This window comes from Prionailurus bengalensis, chromosome A1, assembly GCF_016509475.1.
Source record: "Prionailurus bengalensis isolate Pbe53 chromosome A1, Fcat_Pben_1.1_paternal_pri, whole genome shotgun sequence".
NCBI lineage: Eukaryota > Metazoa > Chordata > Mammalia > Carnivora > Felidae > Prionailurus > Prionailurus bengalensis.
In genome coordinates, this window is record NC_057343.1 from 177,008,018 (window position 1) to 177,030,765 (window position 22,748).

Below are 22,748 nucleotides of genomic sequence, written 5' to 3' on the forward strand. Positions count from 1 at the left end.
CAATTCCCATACTGCCCCGAAAACTGAGGCCAAGCCAGCCGGAGCCTGCCGGGAGTTGTAGTTTCTGTCGGCTAGACCTCTGCCTATAAGAAAGGAGGAGGTGACTGCCGAAAACTTCCCGTCCCACAATGCAAAGGCCAGTGGTGACGTCATCGGCAGAGCGCCCGGGATGGAGCGGGCCGTTTCTCCCGCTTCTACCACCACCTCCGCTGCCTCAGAGCCGGCTCCCCCCGCCGCCGCCGCCGCCGCCCTCTCCCTCCTCTCCTCTTCCTCTCCCCCCGCCGCCTCCCCTTTGTCCTCCCCCTCCGCCGCCTCCTTCTTGGGCGCTTCTGCCGCCTCTACACGACTCAGGCCCTCCGTCCCTGAGAAGTTGTGTTCGGTCTCCTCTGTGGGCCCCGGGCACAGCCATGGCAGACGGCGGCGGCGGCGGCGGCACGGGCTCGGTGGGCGGCGGCGGAGCGGGCCAGGCCTCGGCGGGGGCAGCGACAGGGGCGGCGGGGGCAGGTGGGAGCGGCGGCCCCATCAACCCCGCCTCACTGCCTCCCGGGGACCCGCAGCTCATCGCACTCATCGTGGAGCAGCTCAAGAGCCGGGGTTTGTTTGACAGCTTCCGCCGGGACTGCCTGGCCGACGTGGACACCAAGGTAGCCGAGGCCGCCTGGCCGACGGGGTCGGGCTGGGCGTGAGGATGGCGAGCTTGCAGCTTGGCTTTTCTAACAAAAGGTATTTTTAAAAATCTCAGCAGTGAGGCACTAGACCGCTTGGGGCAGTACAGGAAGCTTTCTGAGTGGTACACACGTGGGTTGGGCTCCCAGCCCCATCGCCCTCAGCTGTGTGGAGTCCGGTCGTTCCTCCGGACTTGGGGATTCGGTTCTGGTTTCAGAGCCTAGATCCGATCTTTCCCAAGGTGAGACTTCTTTGAGCCCCTCAGTAACAAACCTCTGTGTGTTAATGTTGGAGAAAGCCAGGTGAGTAAGCAAGAACGGTTTGAACGCACCGTCACCAGAACGCTGTAGCTATTTGTTTCTTCCTTCTCTCCAGCTCAGCAATTTGCAGGCTTGGATTAGGTACGTTGGTGCAGAACCGGCATCCTTGTGGTGGATTGAAGGGGGGTTTGGTGCCTCTCTTAGATCCTAATGCCATAGGTCAACCTAATAAAATGCTATTGCATGTTATTTGCCAAAGTCGTGGGGATTCATTGAAGTCACGTGGGTTGTGTCAGCCGTATAGTAGGTGCTGGGATGTTCGTTTTCTCCCCTTTCAGAAGCTTCTCTAGCAAGACCATGGTGGTAGGTTTAGGAGGCTCTGTTACTGGACAGCTCCTCGAAGGAAGTGATTTCTCTTTGAGAAAACCTGCCTACCTAACAGGAAGATTGTGAACTTAAAATTACAACTTAAAGATAGGGAAAGACATAGTCCGTTTATTCATTGAACGCTTATTGGCCTACAGCATGGTAGGCTGTGTGGGTATAGGAACAAGTCAGTCACCACCTGACCCGTAGACCAGATAATATAGAGAGTAAGTGGTGTTAGAAGCGCTTAATATTTAGTGCTTAATTTTACTTAAAGGTCTCAGATAATACCAGTTAAGCTTTTACCTTTCCCAGGACCCTGGGTGTTCTCCCATCACAGGTTCTCCACTCACGTTTCCTATGTTCTGTTACGTTTTGTGTGGCTAAGTCAATGTAATATGCAGGTTATTTAAAAGAAAAAAAAAAGAGAAAGAGAAAGAAAGAGGGACACCTGGATGGCTCAGTTGGTAAAGTGTCCAACTCTTGATCTCGGCTCAGGTCTCTTGATCTCAGAGTTCATGGATCTGGCTCTGTGCTGAAGGCACGGAGCCTTCTTGGGACTCTCTCTCCTCTCTGTCCACCTACCCCCATGCACGAGCGTGCTCTGTCTCCCCCCACCTCTCTCTCTCTCCCTCTCCCCCCACCTCTCTCTCTCTCCCTCTCCCCCCACCTCTCTCTCTCTCCCTCTCCCCCCACCTCTCTCTCTCTCCCTCTCCCCCCCACCTCTCTCTCTCTCCCTCTCCCCCCCACCTCTCTCTCTCTCCCTCTCCCCCCACCTCTCTCTCTCCCTCTCCCCCCACCTCTCTCTCTCTCCCTCTCCCCCCACCTCTCTCTCTCTCCCTCTCCCCCCACCTCTCTCTCTCTCCCTCTCCCCCCACCTCTCTCTCTCTCCCTCTCCCCCCACCTCTCTCTCTCTCCCTCTCCCCCCACCCCTCTCCCTCTCCCCCCACCCCTCTCTCTCTCCCTCTCCCCCCACCCCTCTCTCTCTCCCTCTCCCCCCACCCCTCTCTCTCCCTCTCCCCCCACCCCTCTCTCTCTCCCTCTCCCCCCACCCCTCTCTCCCTCTCCCCCCACCCCTCTCTCCCTCTCCCCCCACCCCTCTCTCTCTCCCTCTCCCCCCCACCCCTCTCTCTCTCCCTCTCCCCCCACCCCTCTCTCTCTCCCTCTCCCCCCACCCCTCTCTCTCTCCCTCTCCCCCCCACCCCTCTCTCTCTCCCTCTCCCCCCACCCCTCTCTCTCTCCCTCTCCCCCCACCCCTCTCTCCCTCTCCCCCCACCCCTCTCTCCCTCTCCCCCCGCCCCTCTCTCTCTCCCTCTCCCCCCCACCCCTCTCTCTCTCCCTCTCCCCCCCACCCCTCTCTCTCTCCCCCCCACCTCTCTCTCTCTCTCTCCCCCCCACCCCTCTCTCTCTCCCCCCACCTCTCTCTCCTCTCTCCTCTCTCTCTCTCTCTCTCCCCTTTCTCTCTCTCTCTCTCCCTCTCTGTCTCTCTCCTTTCTCTCTCTGTCTCTCTCCTTTCTCTCTCTCTCTCTCTCTCTCTCTCTGGAAAAAAGAAAATAAGAGTATTACAAAGCTGTTGGGGAAGGAGAGTTGGAGCCTTTCCCACCAACACCTTAGATGCTCCTTCTGGTAATTATAGGGTGGTTTTAATTCTGGAAGATAGTGTGTTTTTAGGCACCTGTTGAGTCCTCTGTTGCTTTAGCCCCAAGGTTCTCAGTGTGGCCGGTGGATCAGCTGCATCAACGTCACCTGAGAACTTGTTAGAAACGTATATCCTTAGGCCCCTTCCCAGACTGCTGAAATATTCAGGAGTATACTGATGATTACTTTGTAGTGCACCAAAATACAAATAAACAGAATTGATATGGGAGTCAGTCAAGCTAGGGACAGATTAATACAATAAAATGTAATGGCAGGCGCATTCTTTCCTTTCGCTTCAAGAACTGAAGGGATTATTCTGTAGTGTCAAGATCTGTTCAGGTTTGGTGGTGACGTTTGCTGTCTTTTGTCTTTTTTTCAATACACAGTAATTGTCATTTCAAACCAGGTGAGTTATTTTGAATAGTAGAAAGTAAAACAGGATGCGTAGTTCAAGTTTCTAGTTCCTTTAAGCAAAGAGGTGAATCTGTTGACCCAAGAAAGGACCCAAGGCGCAAACTGCTAGAAGAGTAGGGATGCATTTGGAACCAGGGATGCTCCACGAGGGCCTTCATCTCTGCTCTTTATAACTGTTTTACTGTCACCGTAGAGCAGAGTCATCCATTTGGCTGCTAGTATTTTGATTACATCTTACGTCTTCTTCCTCTAGAAATGGATTCTCAATTCCTATTCAAAGAAATTCCAGGAAACATCAGCATTGTCTTAGCATGGGTCAGGCACCACCCTCGGGCCAGGAGAACGTGGCACCCTCTGCCCGACCCTCGTGAGGAGAGGAAGAAGGAGTAGATAGTACATGGGTGTTTGGGAGTCCACGTGTAGGCTGAAGCCTACTCATTCTTTTGTCGGTTTCACTTACCCGACTGCTAGCAAACTTTGGATACAGTAACACTGCATAATAAACCAAATCACTGGTGATTTATGACAGGCATTCATTCTTATGTTGATAGGGCTGCAGGTCAGCTAAAGTTCAGCTCATCCAAGTAGTCTTCAGCTGGGCTTCGGTTTAGCTCGGCGACACATGAACTCATCTTAGATCCCAGGACATGCCCTCATAGAGGGTCACCAGAGCACAAGAACCAAGCCAGACACAACCACATTTCAGGTCACTTGTCCCTAGCACTCCAATGACCAGACCGTATGACATGGCCAAAACTCAGCATCATTGGGGTAGGTAAGCATCCTCTGCCCATGGCAGAAGGGGACAGCGGTGATACTAAACAGCAATGCACACTGTATCTATCATACCTGGTTTAAAGAAGAGTAGCTGATCATACCAGAAGGTCTCAGAGGCTGAGAACATATGTTCCTTGTGTTCACCAAGTTCCTTCTCATTTTGTTCTGACCCTCGCTGTGTCGAGAACATTTAAGACCAGTAAGTGTCTCAAGCTCCATGTTCGGACCTCAGCCGTACTTCCCCTCAGCCTTTCCCAGTGTTCCATAGACTCTGACTTGCATCTGCATTCTCATTGTGCTGAGGTTTTGGTGACCCTTCATTTTATGCAGAGGGCTTTCCTGACCCCTTCATTGTTGCTAAGGATACTCTGCAAGGTAAGCAGGGCGGCAGCATTTCAGTTTTACAAATGGAAATAACTGAGACTTAAAGATTGGTGACTTGTTGAAAGTCAGACAGCTAGTTAGTGATGGTGCCAGGCTGGAACTCGGTTCCTTTGATTCAGAAACAGACTGGGTCTGCCCTTGGCTTGTGCCACATTTTAGCTAAGTGGGCAAGCTGTTTACTTTTTCTAAGTGTAAGTTTCTAATCTCTAAAATGGGGGCAGGAGAGAGCTAATAAAATCTCCCTGTACAGTTACTTGAAAAGTAAATGGGATGATAAAGCATCTGGCCTTGTGCCTGGCCACCATAAAGTAAGCACTTGTGTCGGGCATTAATTCCCACTCTACTGTGCTGCACGGTGATCTTCATAGTCATAGAAGTGTCTTCAAGGACTTGAAAATTCTACGTTTCTGTGGAAAGCAGTATTCTTGAGTGACTGATTTCTAAAACTTTGGTGCATATAACTTCTTACCTTGTGTCTTCTTTTTAATGTTTTAGCCAGCTTACCAAAACCTGAGGCAGAAAGTGGATAATTTTGTGTCAACACATCTGGACAAGCAGGAATGGAATCCTACAATGAACAAAAACCAGTTGCGAAATGGCCTGAGGCAGAGTGTGGTTCAGTAAGTAACTAGAATTAGGAGTGAAAAGGCAGTAATCACCAGTATAATACACAGGAAAGCGGAAAGCTGATGCGAGTCATTTTTTTGGTCAAGGTGGACGGCACTTTCCAGCAAACCCCACACACGAGTCGCAACAGTCCACCCTTTTATTCAAGTTCAAATGAGCAAAGCACTCAAATGACATTCTTGCTAGTTTATCCAACCTCCATAGGCCTCCTGTGTAAACTTTCCTGGGTGCTCCGAAATATATTCCAGGTTGCAAAACATACTCGCTGCCGCTCGGAGTTTTCAGTGTAGTTGGCACATACGTGGGAGTTTTACACCAAGGATCGGCATTCGGATCTTGGGCAGGAGGAGCTGGATCTTTGGTCTCCCAAGTGAAGGGGAGTTCTACAAAGTCTTTGAGTCCACATGGCTCCTCTAAAGTGTGACGGCAGCTTTTAGGAAGGCGTAGAGTCCTATTAAAGCGTGTCTTTCAAACAAACTGAACTTCAGTTAATAAAGTGCTAGGTCATCCAAGTGACTTCGTAGTGTCACTGGGCATAAAAGTGGAGGTGGGTCCTGGAATCTGGTGTCCTAAGCTAAGCTTCTTCTAATCTCCTCCCCTTTTCTTGTTCTTTTTTTTTTTTTTTAAATTTTTTTTTTTTCAAACGTTTATTTATTTTTTGGGACAGAGAGAGACAGAGCATGAACGGGGGAGGGGCAGAGAGAGAGGGAGACACAGAATCGGAAACAGGCTCCGGGCTCTGAGCCGTCAGCCCAGAGCCCGACACGGGGCTCGAACTCACGGACCGCGAGATCGTGACCTGGCTGAAGTCGGACGCTTAACCGACTGCGCCACCCAGGCGCCCCTCCCCTTTTCTTGTTCTTAATACTAACACTTGTGTTCAGGTCTTCGTCCACTGAACTCTCCTGGAATATCTAAAAGCTTATGAAGCCCACCTCTTTAGAAACAGCAGGAAATTATGCTGAGTGAGAAAAGCCAGTAACAAACAGATGCATGGTGCCGATTCCACATATGTAACTCTGATAAATGAACAATTACAGTGATGGACAGGAGATCAGTAGTTGCCAAGGGCTTGGGGGTAGACGGGGAGGAGGTGAGTGTGACTTGCAGGGGCTAGCTGGCACAGGGGGTGCTGTGGTGGTGTAGGTAAGAGCTTCGTTGTGGTGGCTCCCTGAAGCTACTCATGTGGCTGAAATGGCACAGAGCTACCTGTGCAGGGTACAGCCACACCTGTGAAACCTGAATAAGGTCGTATTGTCTTCGTGTCATTTTCCCAGTTTTGATATCATACTACAGGTACAGGTCAGGTACGCACGGTGCAAACACGAGGGGAGGCTGGGGAGAGGGCGCGTGGACCTTCAGAGAATGATCTCTTTGTCTCCGCAAGGTCAGGGATGTTGGAAGCTGGAGTGGACAGAATCATTTCTCAAGTGGTGGATCCCAAACTAAACCACATCTTCAGACCACAGATAGAAAGAGCAATTCATGAGTTCCTGGCGGCCAAGAAAAAAGAAGCTGTGCCAGCGCCCCCTCCAGAGCCTGAGAGCCAGGACCCCCCAGCTCCATCCCAGGATGCTTCCTAAGGTCCGGTATCCTGTCTTTTGTCCAGGAGCCTTCATCTCTGGCTTATAAATATATAAAATGGATAGAAAAGGGGTAAGCCACCATTGGGGATCATCTTCTTTATACCTTCAGAAAAGCATTTAGTGCAGATAGACTTCCGCGGCTGTTTAGGAGTCGTTTGTTACTGAGAACGAATTAGTAGTGTCCTCTTGTGTTAGCGAGTATGAAGTTGTGTGCCACCAGAGCTAAACATGTAGGCTGTGAATAGATACTTCAGTAGAAACCAACCGGGATGATTGTTGTGCACAAGAGAAATTCAAATGAAAGTCCTGTTTTTCTGAAAATGATTAAATGGGCCTCGCTCCTAATCGCTTCTCGGCCTTTTGGCTAAGATCATGTGTAAATGAGTCTCAGCCCTGGACATGAGTTAAACTTGGGTTTGCAATTGGAATATACAATCGAACAGTGTGTTCTAAAATGGCATCCTAAATGGTGCACACAGTCCGCTTTTAGCCCTGCTGGATTTCCTTGTATTTAGAGATTTGAGTTTACCACTATCCGTTACCATGGGACACTTCTGTTATGCATACCTCTTTTTATTACACTTGGGATTTACTTTAATCTTAAAAGTCAGCTGCAGATGCACAAAACAATGCTTTTTACAGGCTTTGAGCCATTAGTGAATATGAGCAGTGATAGCAAGTAAGCAGCAAATCCTCACTTAGCCGTTGTTAGTTACCATTGGGGTGTGCTCTTTTCAAGGTTCATGAAGATGTCTGTCATTTTTGATAGGAAAGCATCAGTGAGTGAACAAAGCAAGAGCGGGAAGCTCGTGTAGGGCACTGACTCAAGAAGGGGAGGTTGTCTATTTGTGCCAGTATTGGGAGAACACCTCAATTCCGTTACGGAATGCAAAACCTTCATTTCCAGTCTTCCTAGTTGAATTGTAAATTTCTTTAGGAACATAAATGTAGTCTCTCATCAAGAGGCATTTTGATCCGATTCTCTTTTCTTTTTAGAGTATGTCTGACACTTTTTGGAAGCTTCATTAAATTAACTGTGAAGAAATGGATTCGGTTACTTAAGGAGTACACCTTCAGAATGAAGACAGGCCGAGGTCGTCACTGATTTCAGCATTCAGCCTGGACTGTGGGGTAGCATGCAGATTGAACAGGCAGTAGCAAAGTTGACCTTGTGTGCCCCCTCATTGTGCTGCCATCCGGTCAGCCTGTCGAAGGGGATGGCATCCAGAAGACACTACAGAGTTATAAAGAAACACTGCGTCAGCCTGGGGTTGTCCTGAAACAAACCTTTATACTTGAACTTGGAGACTGCGTGTGGATTTTACGGTTTGTGTTTGGGATCCTAGAGGGGCTGGAGCTACAGAGAATGAAGATAACCAGTCCCAAAGATGCAATTTCAAAGAATGACAGTAAAGGTTAGCATGGAGTAGGTGTTAGACAGTGCTTATTTGTCAACTAGAACATGTAAGCATTAGCATCAAATAGCTCTAAAGTTGTCGTGACCCTCTTGTACATGAATCTTGTAGCTTCGGTTTCCTTTCCTCATAAGAGGTGACAAAACATGGGACCCTAGAATGTGTGAGGAAGTACGGACATCGGGTAAAAGGAAAAACATTTGCAGGCTCTCTGTCCAGGGCTTTTTCCTGTCCTGCAAAGGCTGGTGAGTCTTGGGTGTGTTTATTTTATTCTCATGTTTGTTTTTTAGAAAAGTTGAATGATCAATGAATGGCTTAAGTTTTGTAATAAAATCATTTGATACTCTTACTCCGAAGCCTCAACTGAATGGTAGCCTCTAGGCCTGTGAAGGACAACCTTTGTCCTCTGTTGGCATGCTGTGCCCATGCCCACACGTGATTAGTCTGGTGGTGGAGGGTGGGAGGAAGATTGGTGAACGTAACTTAGAGCTGCCCACCCCCTGAAGCTAGTAGGTAACACTAGACGTGGGCAGACAGTCCCTCTCCTCCCCTGGACCATTACTGAGGCCTGTCGTCAGGTGAGGGCAGAACGTTCTGTCCATGTTCCTCTAACCTGCGTTTGCAGCAGCAGCAGCATCCGGGGATCTTGGAAAGGTCGCATATTCTGACCCAGAAGTTCTGGGGTGGGGCCTGTGCCTGTTTCTCACGCTCTAGGTGATGCTCGTGCTGCTGGCCCTTGGCAAACACTTGGTACTGCAAGCCTTGAATAATATCCAAGAAAACTTAAGAGAGTCGTGGTTCTATCGCTGGTTAGTGTCCATCTAGTAAACTTTAAAGCCTTTAGCTGGTTCCCTGTTAAAAATGAACCGCCTCCACCTTTTCCATTTCTTGGCTTGCAGTGAAGTTCGTGGCTTTTAGATTTGCAGGCAATTGTTTGACCCTATTTCTGCCACTTAACCTTAGCTTCTGTTTACTCATGAGGGAAATAGGATCCCATGCACTCTGGATCACTCGCCAGCTCTGTGAACTAAATACATACAAGCAGATCCGTCACAGAAGTGGCACTGAACACAGCGTCCCTGACCAGGAGCCTCAGCATCACCCCAGAAAGTGTTAGAAATGCAGTCCCCACCCCAGACCTGATTCACAGACTTGGGGAGGGGGGGGGAGGGGGGGGGCCCACAAGCCCTCCAGGTGATTCTGATACACAGGAAAAATCATTTTCACCTGAAGAAACTTTTGGAAAGCTGGTGATGTTGACTGGCAATGACGGTTTAGTTATAATTAGCGGGTAAACCTCTCTTCTAACGGCTCCTGAGGGGCGAGTCTCATATTGATTTTTTTTTTTTTTTTTTTTTTAATTCTGTTAGTTCTTCGCAAGGACCGTGCTTTGGGGCATTTTGACTTGGAAACATAAACCTCCTAAGCTTTCAAAACAAGTGTCTTCTGAAGATGAGTTTGCTAAGCAGCTCAGAACACTGTTGAGAACTCTGCAGAAGACTCCCCGGCTATGAAAGATAGAGGAGAGTTGCCTGTGGGACCCAGCAGAGGTCAAGGCCTGCCTGTGCCCGAGGCCCTGGATCAGCACTGATGGGGCCGGGCCCTGCCTCTCTCAGCTGCCCTAAGGATGCCGAGGATAGGGTGGGAAGCAGACAGGACAGGTGGCGCAGCCAAGCTTTTCTTGGCATTATGTACTGCACTCTATCACCTTACCTGCGGAGGAGCCAGGAGGTCAACTTTTACGGTCTTGTCACCAGGGATGGGCTTGGCTCCAAGGCCACATGGATGTGATTACCCGTCCTCTCAAATTGGTCACACTGCCTGACACCTAGCCGGTCGTTCTGTCTCCAGTGCCCACACAGCCATGTGGCCATCCTTCCAGAAACACTGCTGTTATCAAATCTCTTCCTCTCTCTCAAGCCTTTGAAAGGAAGTGGACAAACTAGGCCCCTACCAGGTGGCAGACATCTTCTTATGTCTAAATGTAGTTTAATTCTCATGACCCTGTTAGGATTTATTCTCCATTTCAGGGATAGGAAACCTAGACTCAGGTGAAGCAACTTACTCGTACACCTGCTTAGTGGGGGAGCAAGGCTTGAACCCAAGTCTCTGAATTCAAAGCTCACGTTTCCCTCCTCACCACCCCCTCGCTAGTCTGCCTCCTTATTACCTAAGTTCAGACTTGTCAGTCCTTTGGGGTCCACCCTTCATTCCAAATACAGGGCCAAAATCAAGTCAACTTGACCGCTTGGTACCTCTCAACACGTACCCTTATAGCTCTAGCCAGTCTGTTCCCCTCGCTCAAATGTCCATCACAGGGCAGAGTTTGCTGAACGACCGACCGCCCTCTAACCATGTTCTATAGGCCGTGGAGTTGTGACTATTGTCTATTGTTTTGTTTTTAATTACCAACATTTTTAAATGGGGAGGTTTCCAGATAGAGCTCCATTTCTGGATCCTGATGGAAAATGTCAAGATTTGACAACACATTTATATTCCCACGGGCTAACAATCTGCCAGAACTCTGTAGCAACTCCCCTCTTGAGACAACGTGTGAGACATGCGGATGTCACTGTCTGGTTCTCTCATTTGCAGCACCCTGCTGGCCCCTGAGAATATTGGAGATACTTGCCCTAGAGTATCATCATCCTGTAAGATGATTCAAAACATCTCCGGCTAGAGGGCCAGATCTTCCAGACTGATTTTCATGGAGACTAAGTTTTCAGCTACCTGAGGGCAGTTCTAGAATTCTCTGGCTTGGAATGGAGCCTGAAGTTCCCCCCCCCCCCCCCCCAACATCTCCCTCAGGGTGTCCAGATTGAACCATCCAAGGACGAGCGAAGGGCACAGAACACTGCACACAGATGTGGGCTCAGGGTAAAACCAGCACACGGTATCCCCGGAAGCCCCTCAGACTCACCCGGAGTAGCCGTTTCTCCAGGGCCGAAGCCAGAAGAGGGCTTGTCGGTGTGGCCTAATCAACGTATGAAGCTTAAAACTTTGTAAACGAGAGAGCAAAGGGTAGCAGAATATGCCACGCAGGACATGCTACCCCCAAGTTTGCTGCTTTTTGATACGTGGATTGCTTGGTGCTGCAGGGGCACTTGGAAAACAGCAAATACAGGGAGAGGCTGTCACTGAACTCCCATTATTTGTCTAAAGACCGACACCCCCAAAAGAAACAACAGTTGCCACACAGATCCCCTCCCGGGAATTTATCCACCAGGGAGGACTGACTTACCACGAGAGAAGAGACTAAAAGTCAACCCCACACCCTGACAAACGTCATCACAAACTGTCACACCTCCCATCTGTTCTAAAGGTCCGTGCTCTTTCCCAAAAATCATTTACTCTCCCCTTAGAGGCTTACTTCCCCCTCTCCCTCTTCTTTCCCACTTGAGCTGGTATTTAATTCTGAATTCTAAGCCACCTCAGGGGATTATTTATTCTTCCCTGGGTGTCCCCATGGATACATGGGGTGTACATGTTAAGAAACTTGTTTTTCTCTTGTTAATCTATTACAGGGGTCTCAGCTAAGTGCTGGAAGAGAAGAGAGAAAATCCTTTCCACCCCTCTCTACAGGAGCAATAGATCGGATATGACAGGGATGGCTGAATGTGGCCAAGTTTCTCCAGCACTCGTAAGGGAGCAGCGTTCAGTCTCTACAGACGTGATTCTGTGGGCATGTGGGAGAAGTTTGTCAGACTCAGACCCGCCGAAGCCTTAACGATGGCCGTCCCCACCACAATCCTATGAACTCCTATAATGTGCTGGTGGTGCAAGGCTCAACATTTGAATCCCGACTCTACCATTTGGGCTCTGGGGCAGCATTAGTGATGACAGATCCTGTTGCCGCTACAGTAGGTGAACAAAGAAACAGCAAAAACTCATTAGGCCTAACACAACAAATTTCTCACTTAACACAAAATGGCTGTGGTCCGGGCAACCCTCCAGGGCAAGATCAAGGTCAAGGTGAAATTTAGCATCCTGCCTGCTCCAAGCTTTTAGCCCATCGACTTAACCCTAGACCTCTTCCTTAAGAGCACAGGAAAGGAAGAAAACAACAGAGGGTCTCGCATGAAGGATGAATAATTTGGCCTGCAGGCGATACGCTTCCCTTTCACTCAGAGCCCGGTGGCCACAGCTAGGCACGTGGCCATACCTAATTGCAGGGGTGCGGAGAGGTACAAACCACTCATGTGCCCGGAAGGAGAGGAGAATCAAATGGGGGGGGGGGGGTTCCTAGAAGGCTACCTCCATGTGCCCTCTCGACCAGTGAAAATGGTGTCTTCTTCCCGCAGAGATACTAATCCTGTTCCACGGGAGATGACCCTAAGTATCATTTAGTGGCCACATCCAGCTCAAGGCCCAGGATGTCTCCACCTGAGTGGTGAGGCACCTCCTCCTCCATTAGACCTCATAGCTAAAGAGAAAAGTCATCTGGTTAATACCCCACCTAATCCTTACCAGAGAAGTAACCGGAAAGGGGAAGCGATTCTGTTGTAAGGCCACTTAAACGCGGCATGGCAGGTGTCCCTTGTAGGTCCCACTCCGCCCTGCCGTTCTCTGCGGCCTCTAGCGCCACCCTCTGTGAGATTCTGCCGTTGCCATCACCCCCTCTGGCCACACCCCAACACCACACTGGGGAATCTGAATTGAGAGGCTGCCCAGCTTTCTTAATCCCCATCCTGTCCTAGGAGACTAGAGCCCCAAGGTCGTTTTCGGTTCTGAGCTGAGACTTTTGGAGCCTCGGGATCGTGGGGGTTTGGGTCAGAATGGCTATCTTATAAGCGCAGTAGGAGTCTTACCTAACCGATTCCAACCAGCGACATGGGCCAGAAGCCCCATTCGCAACTTTTTTGTGAGACTCGACTCGTAAATCTGTTGTTATTCCTTTGCTCCCTCACTCTCATACCTCTCTCTTGATTGAAACTTTGACGCTATGGGACTTAATGTGCAAAAGCCAAGCCTTAACGCTTTTCTCCCCGAGCCGTTCTGTCCACCTGAAAAGTTTGCCTCGGCAGCACATTTTTCATCTGATCATTGCCTGGAGGCCTTTGTCACACAAGGGTTCTCGACATTTGCTTCTTGCCATTTAGGGCCCCGAATCAGTTTGCTTACCTAACATTGCAAATCCTCAAATATCTGGACTCCCCTTCTTACTTCTAATGTCTGTTCACAAGCTGGAAAGTTTTTTGGCTGATCTCATCTTCTTGTAAGACCTTGCCAAACACAGGCAACATCGACCACATGATGCTATTAAAAATCCCCTTTCCCATCTCTCCCCTTTTAGGGACATGATCCGCCCCTGCAGCCTTCTGTCCTTTTTTAAAATTCATTTATTTATTTTGAAGGGAAGAGAGAGCAAGCAGGCAAGGGGAGGGGCAGAGAGAAAGGGAGCGACAGAATCCCAAGCAGGCTCCGAGCCACAAACCGCGAGATCATGACCTGAGCCCAAATCCAAAGCCGGACGCTCAACTGACTGAGTCACCCAGGCGCCCCTGCCCTGACCAAACTTCCAGTAACATCTGATGCACTTTGTTCATTGATGATGCACAAATCGACAGATTTGTCTTCATCGGACGGATCAGGTTTGCCCTTACTACATCACCTAAATTAAGCTCTTTATGTTGGAATAATTTCGTTTCGTTCACACGGAGTTGCGACGATACTGAGAGAGCCTGCATAAACATCGACACGTACCTGGTTTCTCTGTTGGTAACGTTCTGCAAAACAATAACATAATCCCGCACCCAGGACTACTTTATTTAAAAACTGATGGCCTTTGCCTTTATTTCTGGCCATCTGCACACCTGCATGATTTGGGGAGTGTGTCAGTGCCATTATGCCTGAGCTTACTTTTGCACCGAGGCTCATTGTTATATATTTTTTATTTTGTTGGTTTAACGGTTTGTTCATTCAAAAAAAAAAAAATCTTTTTTTTTTTTTTGAGCACTTACAAGCATGCCAGGCAGTGCCCTTTGCCATAGGAGTTCCAACGGTGACTGCAAAGGCATGGCCCTTCCCCATCGTGAATAGATTTCGCTGGTTTTCCGGAAGCCGAGGAAAGTGGTGTTTCAAAGTGCCACGGAGCTGACAGGAAGAGGGAGAAAGAGGGAGACATCCACCGAATTCCTCAACGAGGGCCGCGGCAGTTTTGGCTGGAGAGCTAGGGGCTACTGTAAGACGGCAGTGCCTTGAGGAGAGGGACGAGGGAAAGGGAGGAGGGAACGGGGGCCCCTCTTCAGTAATAATGACTGACTTGTGTGTGTGTATTTATTTATGTGATGTACATAGACGCAGCTTGTGGGAAGACATTCCAGGGGCATGAACGGGTTTCACAGGGAGAAGCTCCCCACCCGTGTCCCTCCCAGGTCCATACTTCCCCTCCAGAGACGGCAGGTGCATACACAAGCATGTAAGGTCCTACCTGTGTCTTTGGCTGGGACACGCTCCGCCCCTCTAACTGTCCCCAGGAGAGGTTCCTGGAGAGAAGACTGGTGGCAGGCTTAGGAGCTCTGAGTGGCCGGCAGGTCGTACGTATGGGCCTGGGGGTGGAGGCGACGGGCAAAATCCAACCAGCCACCTTGCAGTTAGAGTCAAAGACGCGCAATGACCAGTTAAGAGGAGGTAGCCTGTTCTGAGCGCTTGCCACATGCAGGCCACTAACAGCCACCCCCGAGGTCACCCGAGGTCATCCAGCGACCAGTGTCAGAGGTGAGAGTCCAACCCTGCTCTGTTCACTTCCAAAACCCAGCTGCTTTCCCCATCTGTGTTGCAGGAAAATACACATGACATACAATTTACCATCTGAACCATCTTTAAGTGTCCCGTTCAGTAAGATCAGGTTGATTCACATCGTTCCACAACCACCACCACCATCCATCTCCAGAACTTGTGCATCTTCCCAAGCTGAAACTCTGTCCCCACCAACTCCACATTCCTCCTCCCCACCCCCCGGTGACCACCTGCTCCTTCCTGTCTCTACAGGAACTCCCCACCAACTCCACATTCCCCCACCCCACCCCCCGCAACCTCGTATAAGTGGAGCCATACCGTGGTCGTCCTCCGTGACTGGCCTGGTTCACCGAGTGCGACCATCTCACCTCTCCATCTTCGTCGGGTTTTGCCAATTGTCCCAGCTCCACGCTGCACAGTGAAAGGACACAGTTCAGAATCACACGTTGCACTTAGTTGCCACATCTCTTTTGTCTCCTCCAATCGGCAGTAGTCTCTCTTTAAGGCTACAGGTCAGAGGGCGCCTGAGCGGCTCAGTTGGTTGGGTGTCCAACTTCGGCTCAGGTCGTGATCTCACGGTTCGTGGGTTCGAGCCCCGCGTCGGGCTCTGGGCTGACAGCTCAGAGCCTGGAGCCTGCTTCGGATTCTGTGTCTCCCTCTCTCTGTGGCCCTCCCCCACTCACACCCTGTCTCTCTCTGCCTCTCAAAAAAAAAAATAAAAATGTAAAAAAAAAAAAAAATTTAAGACTACAAGCCAGATCTTTGGTAGAATATCTCTTCAGGTGGGTTTGTCTGACGACTGCTTAGGATTAGCTCCCAATTCTGCTTTCTCCTGTCCCTATTTATTGGTCCACATGTTTATTTCTGTCTGTATGGACCCATGGATTCCTGTTTCACTCAACGTTTTGTACAATCTGGTGCCATCATTACCTCTTTCGGTGTCGGATTGTCCCAGATTTGGCTGCTGGGCAGCGTTTCAGGCCGGCTTTTGCATCCGTGTCACATCCCTCCATCTGTCCTTGGCCACCTGCTTACTTTCTGACACAAGGAGGTGGTCGAGGCTTATCTCGTGCTTTTCCTGCTCCTGCCCTGGGATCTGCCATTTCTCCAAGAAGCCTGATTCCTTTGTCTGGTATTTAAAAGTCAAATCTGGGGGCGCCTGGCTGGCTCAGTTGGTTAAGTGTCCCACTTCGGCTCAGGTCATGATCTTGTGGTTCCTGGGTTCGAGCCCCACGTCGGGCTCTGTGCTGACAGCTCAGAGCCTGGAGCCTGCTTCCCATTCTGTGTCTCCCTCTCTCTCTGCCCCTCCCCCGCTCACGCTCTGTCTCTCTCTCAAAAACAAATAAGCATTGAAAAAAATAATTAAAAAAAGAAAAGTCAACTCTGGATGTGCCACTACTCCCAGACCCTCTAGGGGTTCGTTCGAATTTCTCTCCTTCCCTTAAGCGTCATTCCTTCTCTAGCCTCTCCCACTAACCTCAATACATTTGCACTGGAACAGTCCCCTCTACACAGAACCTCCTCCTGTCATAGCCAACACCCCGCTCCCAGACAGATGGCCTCCCACCTGTTCAGGCTCTGACACCCCATACTGGTCTACCGCCCCCTGTGCCCATCTCCACGGACGCTTACCTAGTGGCTCAGTAACCGTTTGTAAACCCCTGACCTGAGCCCTGCTGAAAGGTCACATGGTATGAACAGACAAATCCTTCCTGAATCGGAACCAGCCAGGGGTGGTGACAATGAAGAAATGGCTAACGTAGTGAATCATCACCATGTGACAGCCCCTGCCAGGCAGGGCAGGTGACTTGGCTGTCTTCGGGCTTGGCTACAAGAGGAGACGGCAGGGTCACCTCCTGGAGAGTGCCGTAGAGCAGTGAGAGAGCAGGTTTTGGGGGTCAAGCTAGCCCTCTGCGTTCTCTCTGTTCACGTTACTTTATTGTGTCCATCCCACCCCCCATCCGCCTTTCGTGTCTCTTGCTATGGCTCCGTGTCAGCCACTCGGGTAGCAGGCCGCCTGTCTTCCTGATGGCTGCCCAGGACTCATTCTTCATTCCCCCAGCAAGGCCCCCTCAAGCATAGCCAGCAGGTTGGGGGAAAGGCTTTGCAGCCACGTGCACGAGCGGTAGAGACCAACAGAAACTTATTTAGAGTCCATAAGTTACTAATAAAGTCCATAAATCTGACTAAGTTCATTCCAAGCACAAATCTCCCCACAGAGGCTTGGGCAGGGGTGGATGGAAACAAAGTGAACATTATTGGACAAAACCCCCATAGGAGGAGAACCGTAATACGTCATTCCACTTCCCCTCGTTAAGCCTATGCCGGGAACACCCTGTGGTTGGCAGTTGTCAACCACTGCCACCGGACCTGGAGACCCAGGCCCACCTCTCTCCTGCCTTGGCCCGGCCTCCCGCCTCCCGCCTCCCTGCAAGACGACATCTGCACAGCTGACATCGGTAAAGTGGTCCTTTACTATCAGCAAAGCCTGTGGCCCCAACCCTCACACAGGACTCTAGGGAGACAGGCCGGACCACTCGGGGGGGCTGTTTGCCCAAGCCAGTTCTGGGTTGACACGACCTTGAACCGAAATCAGCTTTAAGAAGGCCAGCTGTGGGGCACCTGGGTGGCTCAGCCGGTCGAGCGTCTGACTCTCGAGTTCGGCTCAGGCCGTGGTCTTATGGTTTGTGGGTTTGAGCCCCAAATTGGACTTCGTGCTCATGTGGGGCCTGCTTGGAACTCCCTCTCTCTGCCCCCTTCCTCTGCTCGCACGTGCCCTTTCTTCCTCTCCCTCTCAAAATAAATAAACTTTTAAAAAATTAAAAAAAAAAAAAAAAAGGCCAGTTCTGCCTGTTTCCCTCGGTCTAAACCCTCCTCCTGGAATGTGTCAGGCCGGTAAGGTGCAAGGTGTCCCCTCTCCCACCTGGGGCAGAAGAGAGAGAGGGTGTGCAGCAAGAGACCACGTGGGCCCCCAGTGCTGGAGCCCAGGACATGTCAGGCCAGAGAAAGCCCCATGCCGGGTGACCACGAGGAGGGAGGGACAAGAGAAATGGAGAGGACTCTTCCAGAGCCAGTAGAACAAGGTCTTCCTCTCCTTATTTGCCTCCCACGCAGGAAAGAAAGAAGAGGAAGATGCCCAGCCTGCCCTCAGGGTGCAGAGCCAGCTCTGTGTCACTCTAATCTCAGGAGACGGGCAGAGAAAGGTGATAACCGAGAGCACTGCACCTGAGCGTGGACCGGTATCTCCACGTGAGCCCCGTGGCCCAACAAGGGCCCTGGAATTTGACCAGTCCCTGCAGCACTCGTCCCCTGGCGAGTGGGGGTGTCCTTAGTGGGATCAGACCCAGGGCGGGCTGGCCCAGGGAGACAGGAGCAGACCTTCTGCAAATCTGCCCAGAGTTGTAAGAACCAGAAACAGGAGGTGCGCAGTTCCCGGCCATTGCCTTGGGGACGGTTTTTGAGGGCCCTGATATGGCAATGGCCGTGGACTTGGGGCCCATCCATTTGTGAGGAGTGATACAACCACATCCTCGAGGGACAAGGCACCCCAACCTCTACCTGTGTTACCTGGCAGCTTTTCTTGCTCTGTGGGCTCTGAGATGTGGCACTCTTGTCACGGCTGGGCTGTGTGGGATCAGGAGAAGAAAGGGCAGAGGAAGAAGGAGAGGAGGGGGAAGAGGGGGAAGAGGGAGAAGGAGAGGAGGGGGAGAGGGAGAAGGAGAGGAGGGGGAGAGGGAGAAGAAGAGGAGGGGGAGAGGGAGAAAGAGAGGAGGGGGAGAGGGAGAAGGAGAGGAGGGGGAGAGGGAGAAGGAGAGGAGGGGGAGAGGGAGAAGGAGAGGAGGGGGAGAGGGAGAAGGAGAGGAGGGGGAGAGGAAGAAGGAGGGGGGAGAGGGAAGGAGAGAAGGGGGCAGAGGGAGGAGGAGAGGAGGGGGAGAGGGAGAAGGAGAGGAGGGGGAGAGGGAGAAGGAGAGGAGGGGGAGAGGGAGAAGGAGAGGAGGGGGAGAGGGAGAAGGAGAGGAGGGGGGAGAGGGAGAGGAGGGGGGAGAGGGAAGGAGAGAAGGGGGCAGAGGGAGGAGGAGAGGAGGGGGGAGAGGGAGAAGGAGAGGAAGGGGAAGAGGAAACAGCAGAGAACAGGAAGCTCAGAAACCACCCTCCCCCCCATCACTTAGCCAGACTCTGCATCATTTATTGAAAGAGAGGGTTTCTGGGAGCACCGCGCAGGGGAACATAGTAAGTGCTCATTAAATACTGCTATCACCCCTCGTAGTGGCGGCAGAGTAGCAGAAGCTGTCGGTGATTCATTCAACCACGAAACACCCCAGGACGCAGCGCAGCCATCATCGCCCCCATTTTACAGATGAAGCCGGGGTGGGAAGCAACCTGGCCCACGTGGCCCCACAGCCCCGAGGGTGGCAGAGCCAGAACAAGGGCTTGTCTGCCACGGCAGGTCCCGGGAGCCCAGCCCAAGGCACGGACTTGATCTGGCCAGCAGGCTCCAAGAGACCCGGCGACAGGGGAGAGAGAGATGGGAGATGTGGGCACAGACACAGCAGGGGCGTGCGAAAGCCAGGCGGGGGATCTGAGGGGAAGGGGGTTCAGGAGCAGGCTCACCTGCCGGAGAGGATAGGACAGGCGCAGGAAAGGAAGTGGAGAGAGGCCCTCGGAATTTGAGGGTCTGCAGCCGCCATCCGAGCTCTGGAGTGAAGGCCGCCTGGGTTCGTCCACCACGTGGACCCCTCAGTAGCTGGGCGACCTTGGGCAAATCCCTCCTCACCCTCGGAGCCTCCACTGTCGTCCTCAGTAAAATGCGGGGGGGAAAGGGCAGTCCGGTCCCTCCTTCACAGGCCGCGGGGGTACGGGGCAGGGGCGGGGCACGCGGCTCTCAGTCACGGCCTGTCAGACCCAGCGAGACGGGTGAGCCTAGGGCAGAGGTGGAGGCCAGACGCCTGTCCTCCTCGGACACGTTCCATGCAGCATGCCGGAAGGCGGAGCCGGCGGACCTGTCTACCTGGAAGGCAGGGAGGGCGGGGAACACCGTGCATTTTCCTAGAGGAAAAGTGTCAGAGGAGACCCTCCCTCACCTTTCGGAGGAGCTAGATCCATCGCGCCCTCCCTGTGTGACCACGAGCCAGTCACTGGTCCCCTCTGAACCTCAGTCTCTTTATCTATAAAACTGCTTTGAGGACGACAGATAATCTTAAACAGCAACTGTTAGTATTAAGTTTACCTGGGGAGGCAAAGTAACAGCGGGGGGCCGGGGGGGGGGGGGGAAGCACTAGACCTTCAGAGAGATCAGGGCCCAAACCCCAGCTCTCCGAAAAAGCAGTCAAGCAGCCAGAGGCAAGCTTCTCAGCCTCTCTGTGGTGCAAATAACTGCGAAGATGCATGTGAAGCCCTTAGCACAGTCTAGTAGGTAGTAAGGACTTAAACCATGGTAGCTGCCTGCCTGTTTCCCTGTCAGCCCGAGCCTGATCCGGGCCTGACCTTGCCTTCTATCTCACCCCGCTTTTGTCCCCAGATTTTCAGCCAAGTGTGGCCTGAAAGCTGTCTTTGTGGGGCAGCCAGCCACCCAGGCCCAACCGCAGCTCGGGTCTCATCAGTGCCATTGCTATAAACAGACAGAAGCATTGTAAGTAAACAACCGCTCCCCGGTGGCCCTGAAGGCCGCTGGCCTCTCGAGAGGGGGTTTGGAGGGTGGCAGTCTCGTTTGATTCAAATAACACTCAGACCTAAGGGCAGGGTGGGCCGTGAAAGCCCCCCCCCCCCCCGCCGGCCAGGCAGAGCCCCAGTGGGGTGCAGAAAGCCAGAGAGCATCCAGGCGCTGTCCCTGACTTCTGTCTCGCCCACCCTCAGTGGGGCCTTGCCACCCCTGCCCTGGGTCCTTTCTTCTCACTGAGCTGTGCCCTCCCCGCAGTGAGGAGCTGCCACCCAGGGCACCCACTCGCCTCATCCCCCGGCGTGACCACACAGCTGTACCAACAGCAGCGCACGCCCCGGGGCACCTTACCCACGCCGTCTGAGACCTTCACCGGCCCAAGGTGATGGGTGCCATCACAGGTAAAGAGGCTCCCTGCTGGTAAAACGGCTAGCCCCAAATCATAGGGCTGGGGTGACACGACTGGAATCGGAATCCACGTCTCGGCTGTCAGCCGTGCTCCACGCTGGAAAATCACTTCTGCCTGCCCTGGAGGCAGTCCTCGAAGCTTCGAGGGCTCAACCTTACCCTTCTTTCATCAGGGCAAGCGCACACTCGAACGACCACCCCCCCACACACACACCCCCCGCCAAAAAAACAAACACACACAAAAACCCAAGCATGTTTGCTGAATGACTCTACAAATGGACCCAGAAACCAGAATGCAAAGGGCAGAGGTTTCTCCGGGGGAGGGGGGCGGGTTGCACACGCACCAGTGCTCCGCACGCTGTTTCACAAGCACCAATGCATCCCACCCTCAGAACCACCTGAGAGGGTTGGGGGGTCTGATTCTCGCTTTACAGCGGAAGAAACGGAGGACAGAGGACAGAGCTGAAGTGACGGGCCCGAGGCGCACGCTCTTAAGAGGCAGGGCTGAGTGCGTTCCTGGGGCTGGGGTCCTGACGCCTCACTCAGCCCCTCTGTGCGGTGAGGACCACAGGGTGGCAGGCCCCCTTGGAGGGGACCCCCAGACGCTGTCCCTTCTGGGTGACCAGCGCCCCCTGTGGATGTGGCACAGCGCTGGAGATCATCGTGAGTCTGCTCAGTAAATGGATGCACAGATAAACAGATTACTTCCTGGACTCCTTGGAGTTCTAGAAGCATAGTATACGTGCTAAAAGCATGGACCCCAAAGCCACACTGCCTGGGTACCTCAGGGTTCTCATCTGTACAACGGGTTATATATATTTATGAATTTATAACTCTATGGCTGTCTCAAATTTGTTTTTGGAGCAAGTCACGGTTAGGTGTGCCTTTAAAAGTGTGCATTTACTAAGCTGGTATCTGACCACACTGATGTAAGCATTACCTCTTATATCTGGTTTTATATAAGAGATTGAGTTCAGGCGCTGATCCATACCATTTGTGGGGGAGGGGTCCCCAAGTAGTCTTGGCACTTTGAGCCACTTTGCTTTCCTTCTGTTTCAGCCGAAACGACCCGAAGGGGGTCATTTTAAATGCCAAAGCTGCGAATGTTCTGTGTTGCTAGGGAAAAGCTCAGAGCAAGCTTCTCGGACGCCCCAGGGCCAAGATAAAAATGGAAATGACTAGTGGGTGCTAGAAAAGCGCCTTGCCCAGAAGGGAGCTTGGAGCTCAGAGCGCGTCGGGGTGTGGAGAACTGTCCCCTCCCGAGAGCTGAGGAAGGGCCTGCAAGGCTTTGCCAAGGGACACGGCGGAGACCAAAGGCGAACTCCTTCACTCCATACACGTCCCCTGTGCCTCTGGAGCCAGGCCCTGCTGCCACTCACAAAGTGTCACCCCTGTGTTTGGGGAGCTCACTTTTCAACAAGGTACACAGATGCAGAAATGAGACAGCGTAGCAGGACCTCCCACGCACGCCATGGCCCTGCTTTCAGTTCCGCACCTGGAAGGATGGAGGAAATGTCCCCCACCAGGACCCACCGGGGAGGACATTTTATTTCTTTGAAAGAAATATTTTGACAGAATGACCGGGATGGCGAGACCCTTAGCTCATGTTCACATGAAAAGGATACGACTTAACAGTACAGGGCCGGGGAGACAAGGAAAGGAATGTGTCTTCTCCCAAGGGAAAGGGGAGTAAAGACTAGATAAGAGACATGGGAAAGCTGGGGACCCCCGGGACGAAGGGCCAGAGAGAGACAGCCCGGCAGGAGGATGACCAAAGAGAACATGAGAGAAGGGGATCTTTAGGGCTTTTTAT

The 22,748-nt window shown here is 52.0% G+C and overlaps 1 protein-coding gene and 1 long non-coding RNA gene across 5 annotated transcripts; one reads left to right on the forward strand and one right to left on the reverse strand.

The window, feature by feature from the left end:
- The first annotated feature begins 37 nt into the window (after positions 1-37).
- BOD1 (biorientation of chromosomes in cell division 1) lies at positions 38-8,482 on the forward strand. 3 transcript variants are annotated; one of them, XM_043595752.1, is made up of 4 exons: positions 177-644; positions 5,001-5,125; positions 6,520-6,716; positions 7,715-8,482. In XM_043595752.1, exons 1-3 carry the CDS (start codon positions 408-410, stop codon positions 6,713-6,715), a joined length of 558 nt encoding a protein of 185 aa, XP_043451687.1. In that variant the 5' UTR covers positions 177-407; the 3' UTR covers position 6,716; positions 7,715-8,482. The 3 variants fall into 3 exon arrangements, 2 of the variants coding, with proteins under 2 accessions (XP_043451702.1, XP_043451687.1); XR_006299559.1 differs by having other exon boundaries at positions 267-644; positions 6,520-6,788; XM_043595767.1 differs by lacking the exons at positions 6,520-6,716; positions 7,715-8,482 and having other exon boundaries at positions 38-723; positions 5,001-5,076.
- A 5,530-nt stretch (positions 8,483-14,012) lies between these two features.
- Positions 14,013-16,107, reverse strand: LOC122492171. 2 transcript variants are annotated; one of them, XR_006299564.1, is made up of 4 exons: positions 15,802-16,107; positions 15,190-15,282; positions 14,564-14,719; positions 14,013-14,226 (listed from the first exon to the last, which is right to left on the reverse strand). It is a non-coding gene; the product is annotated as an uncharacterized LOC122492171 (long non-coding RNA). The 2 variants fall into 2 exon arrangements; XR_006299563.1 differs by lacking the exon at positions 15,802-16,107 and having other exon boundaries at positions 15,190-15,480.
- Positions 16,108-22,748: the final 6,641 nt, after the last annotated feature.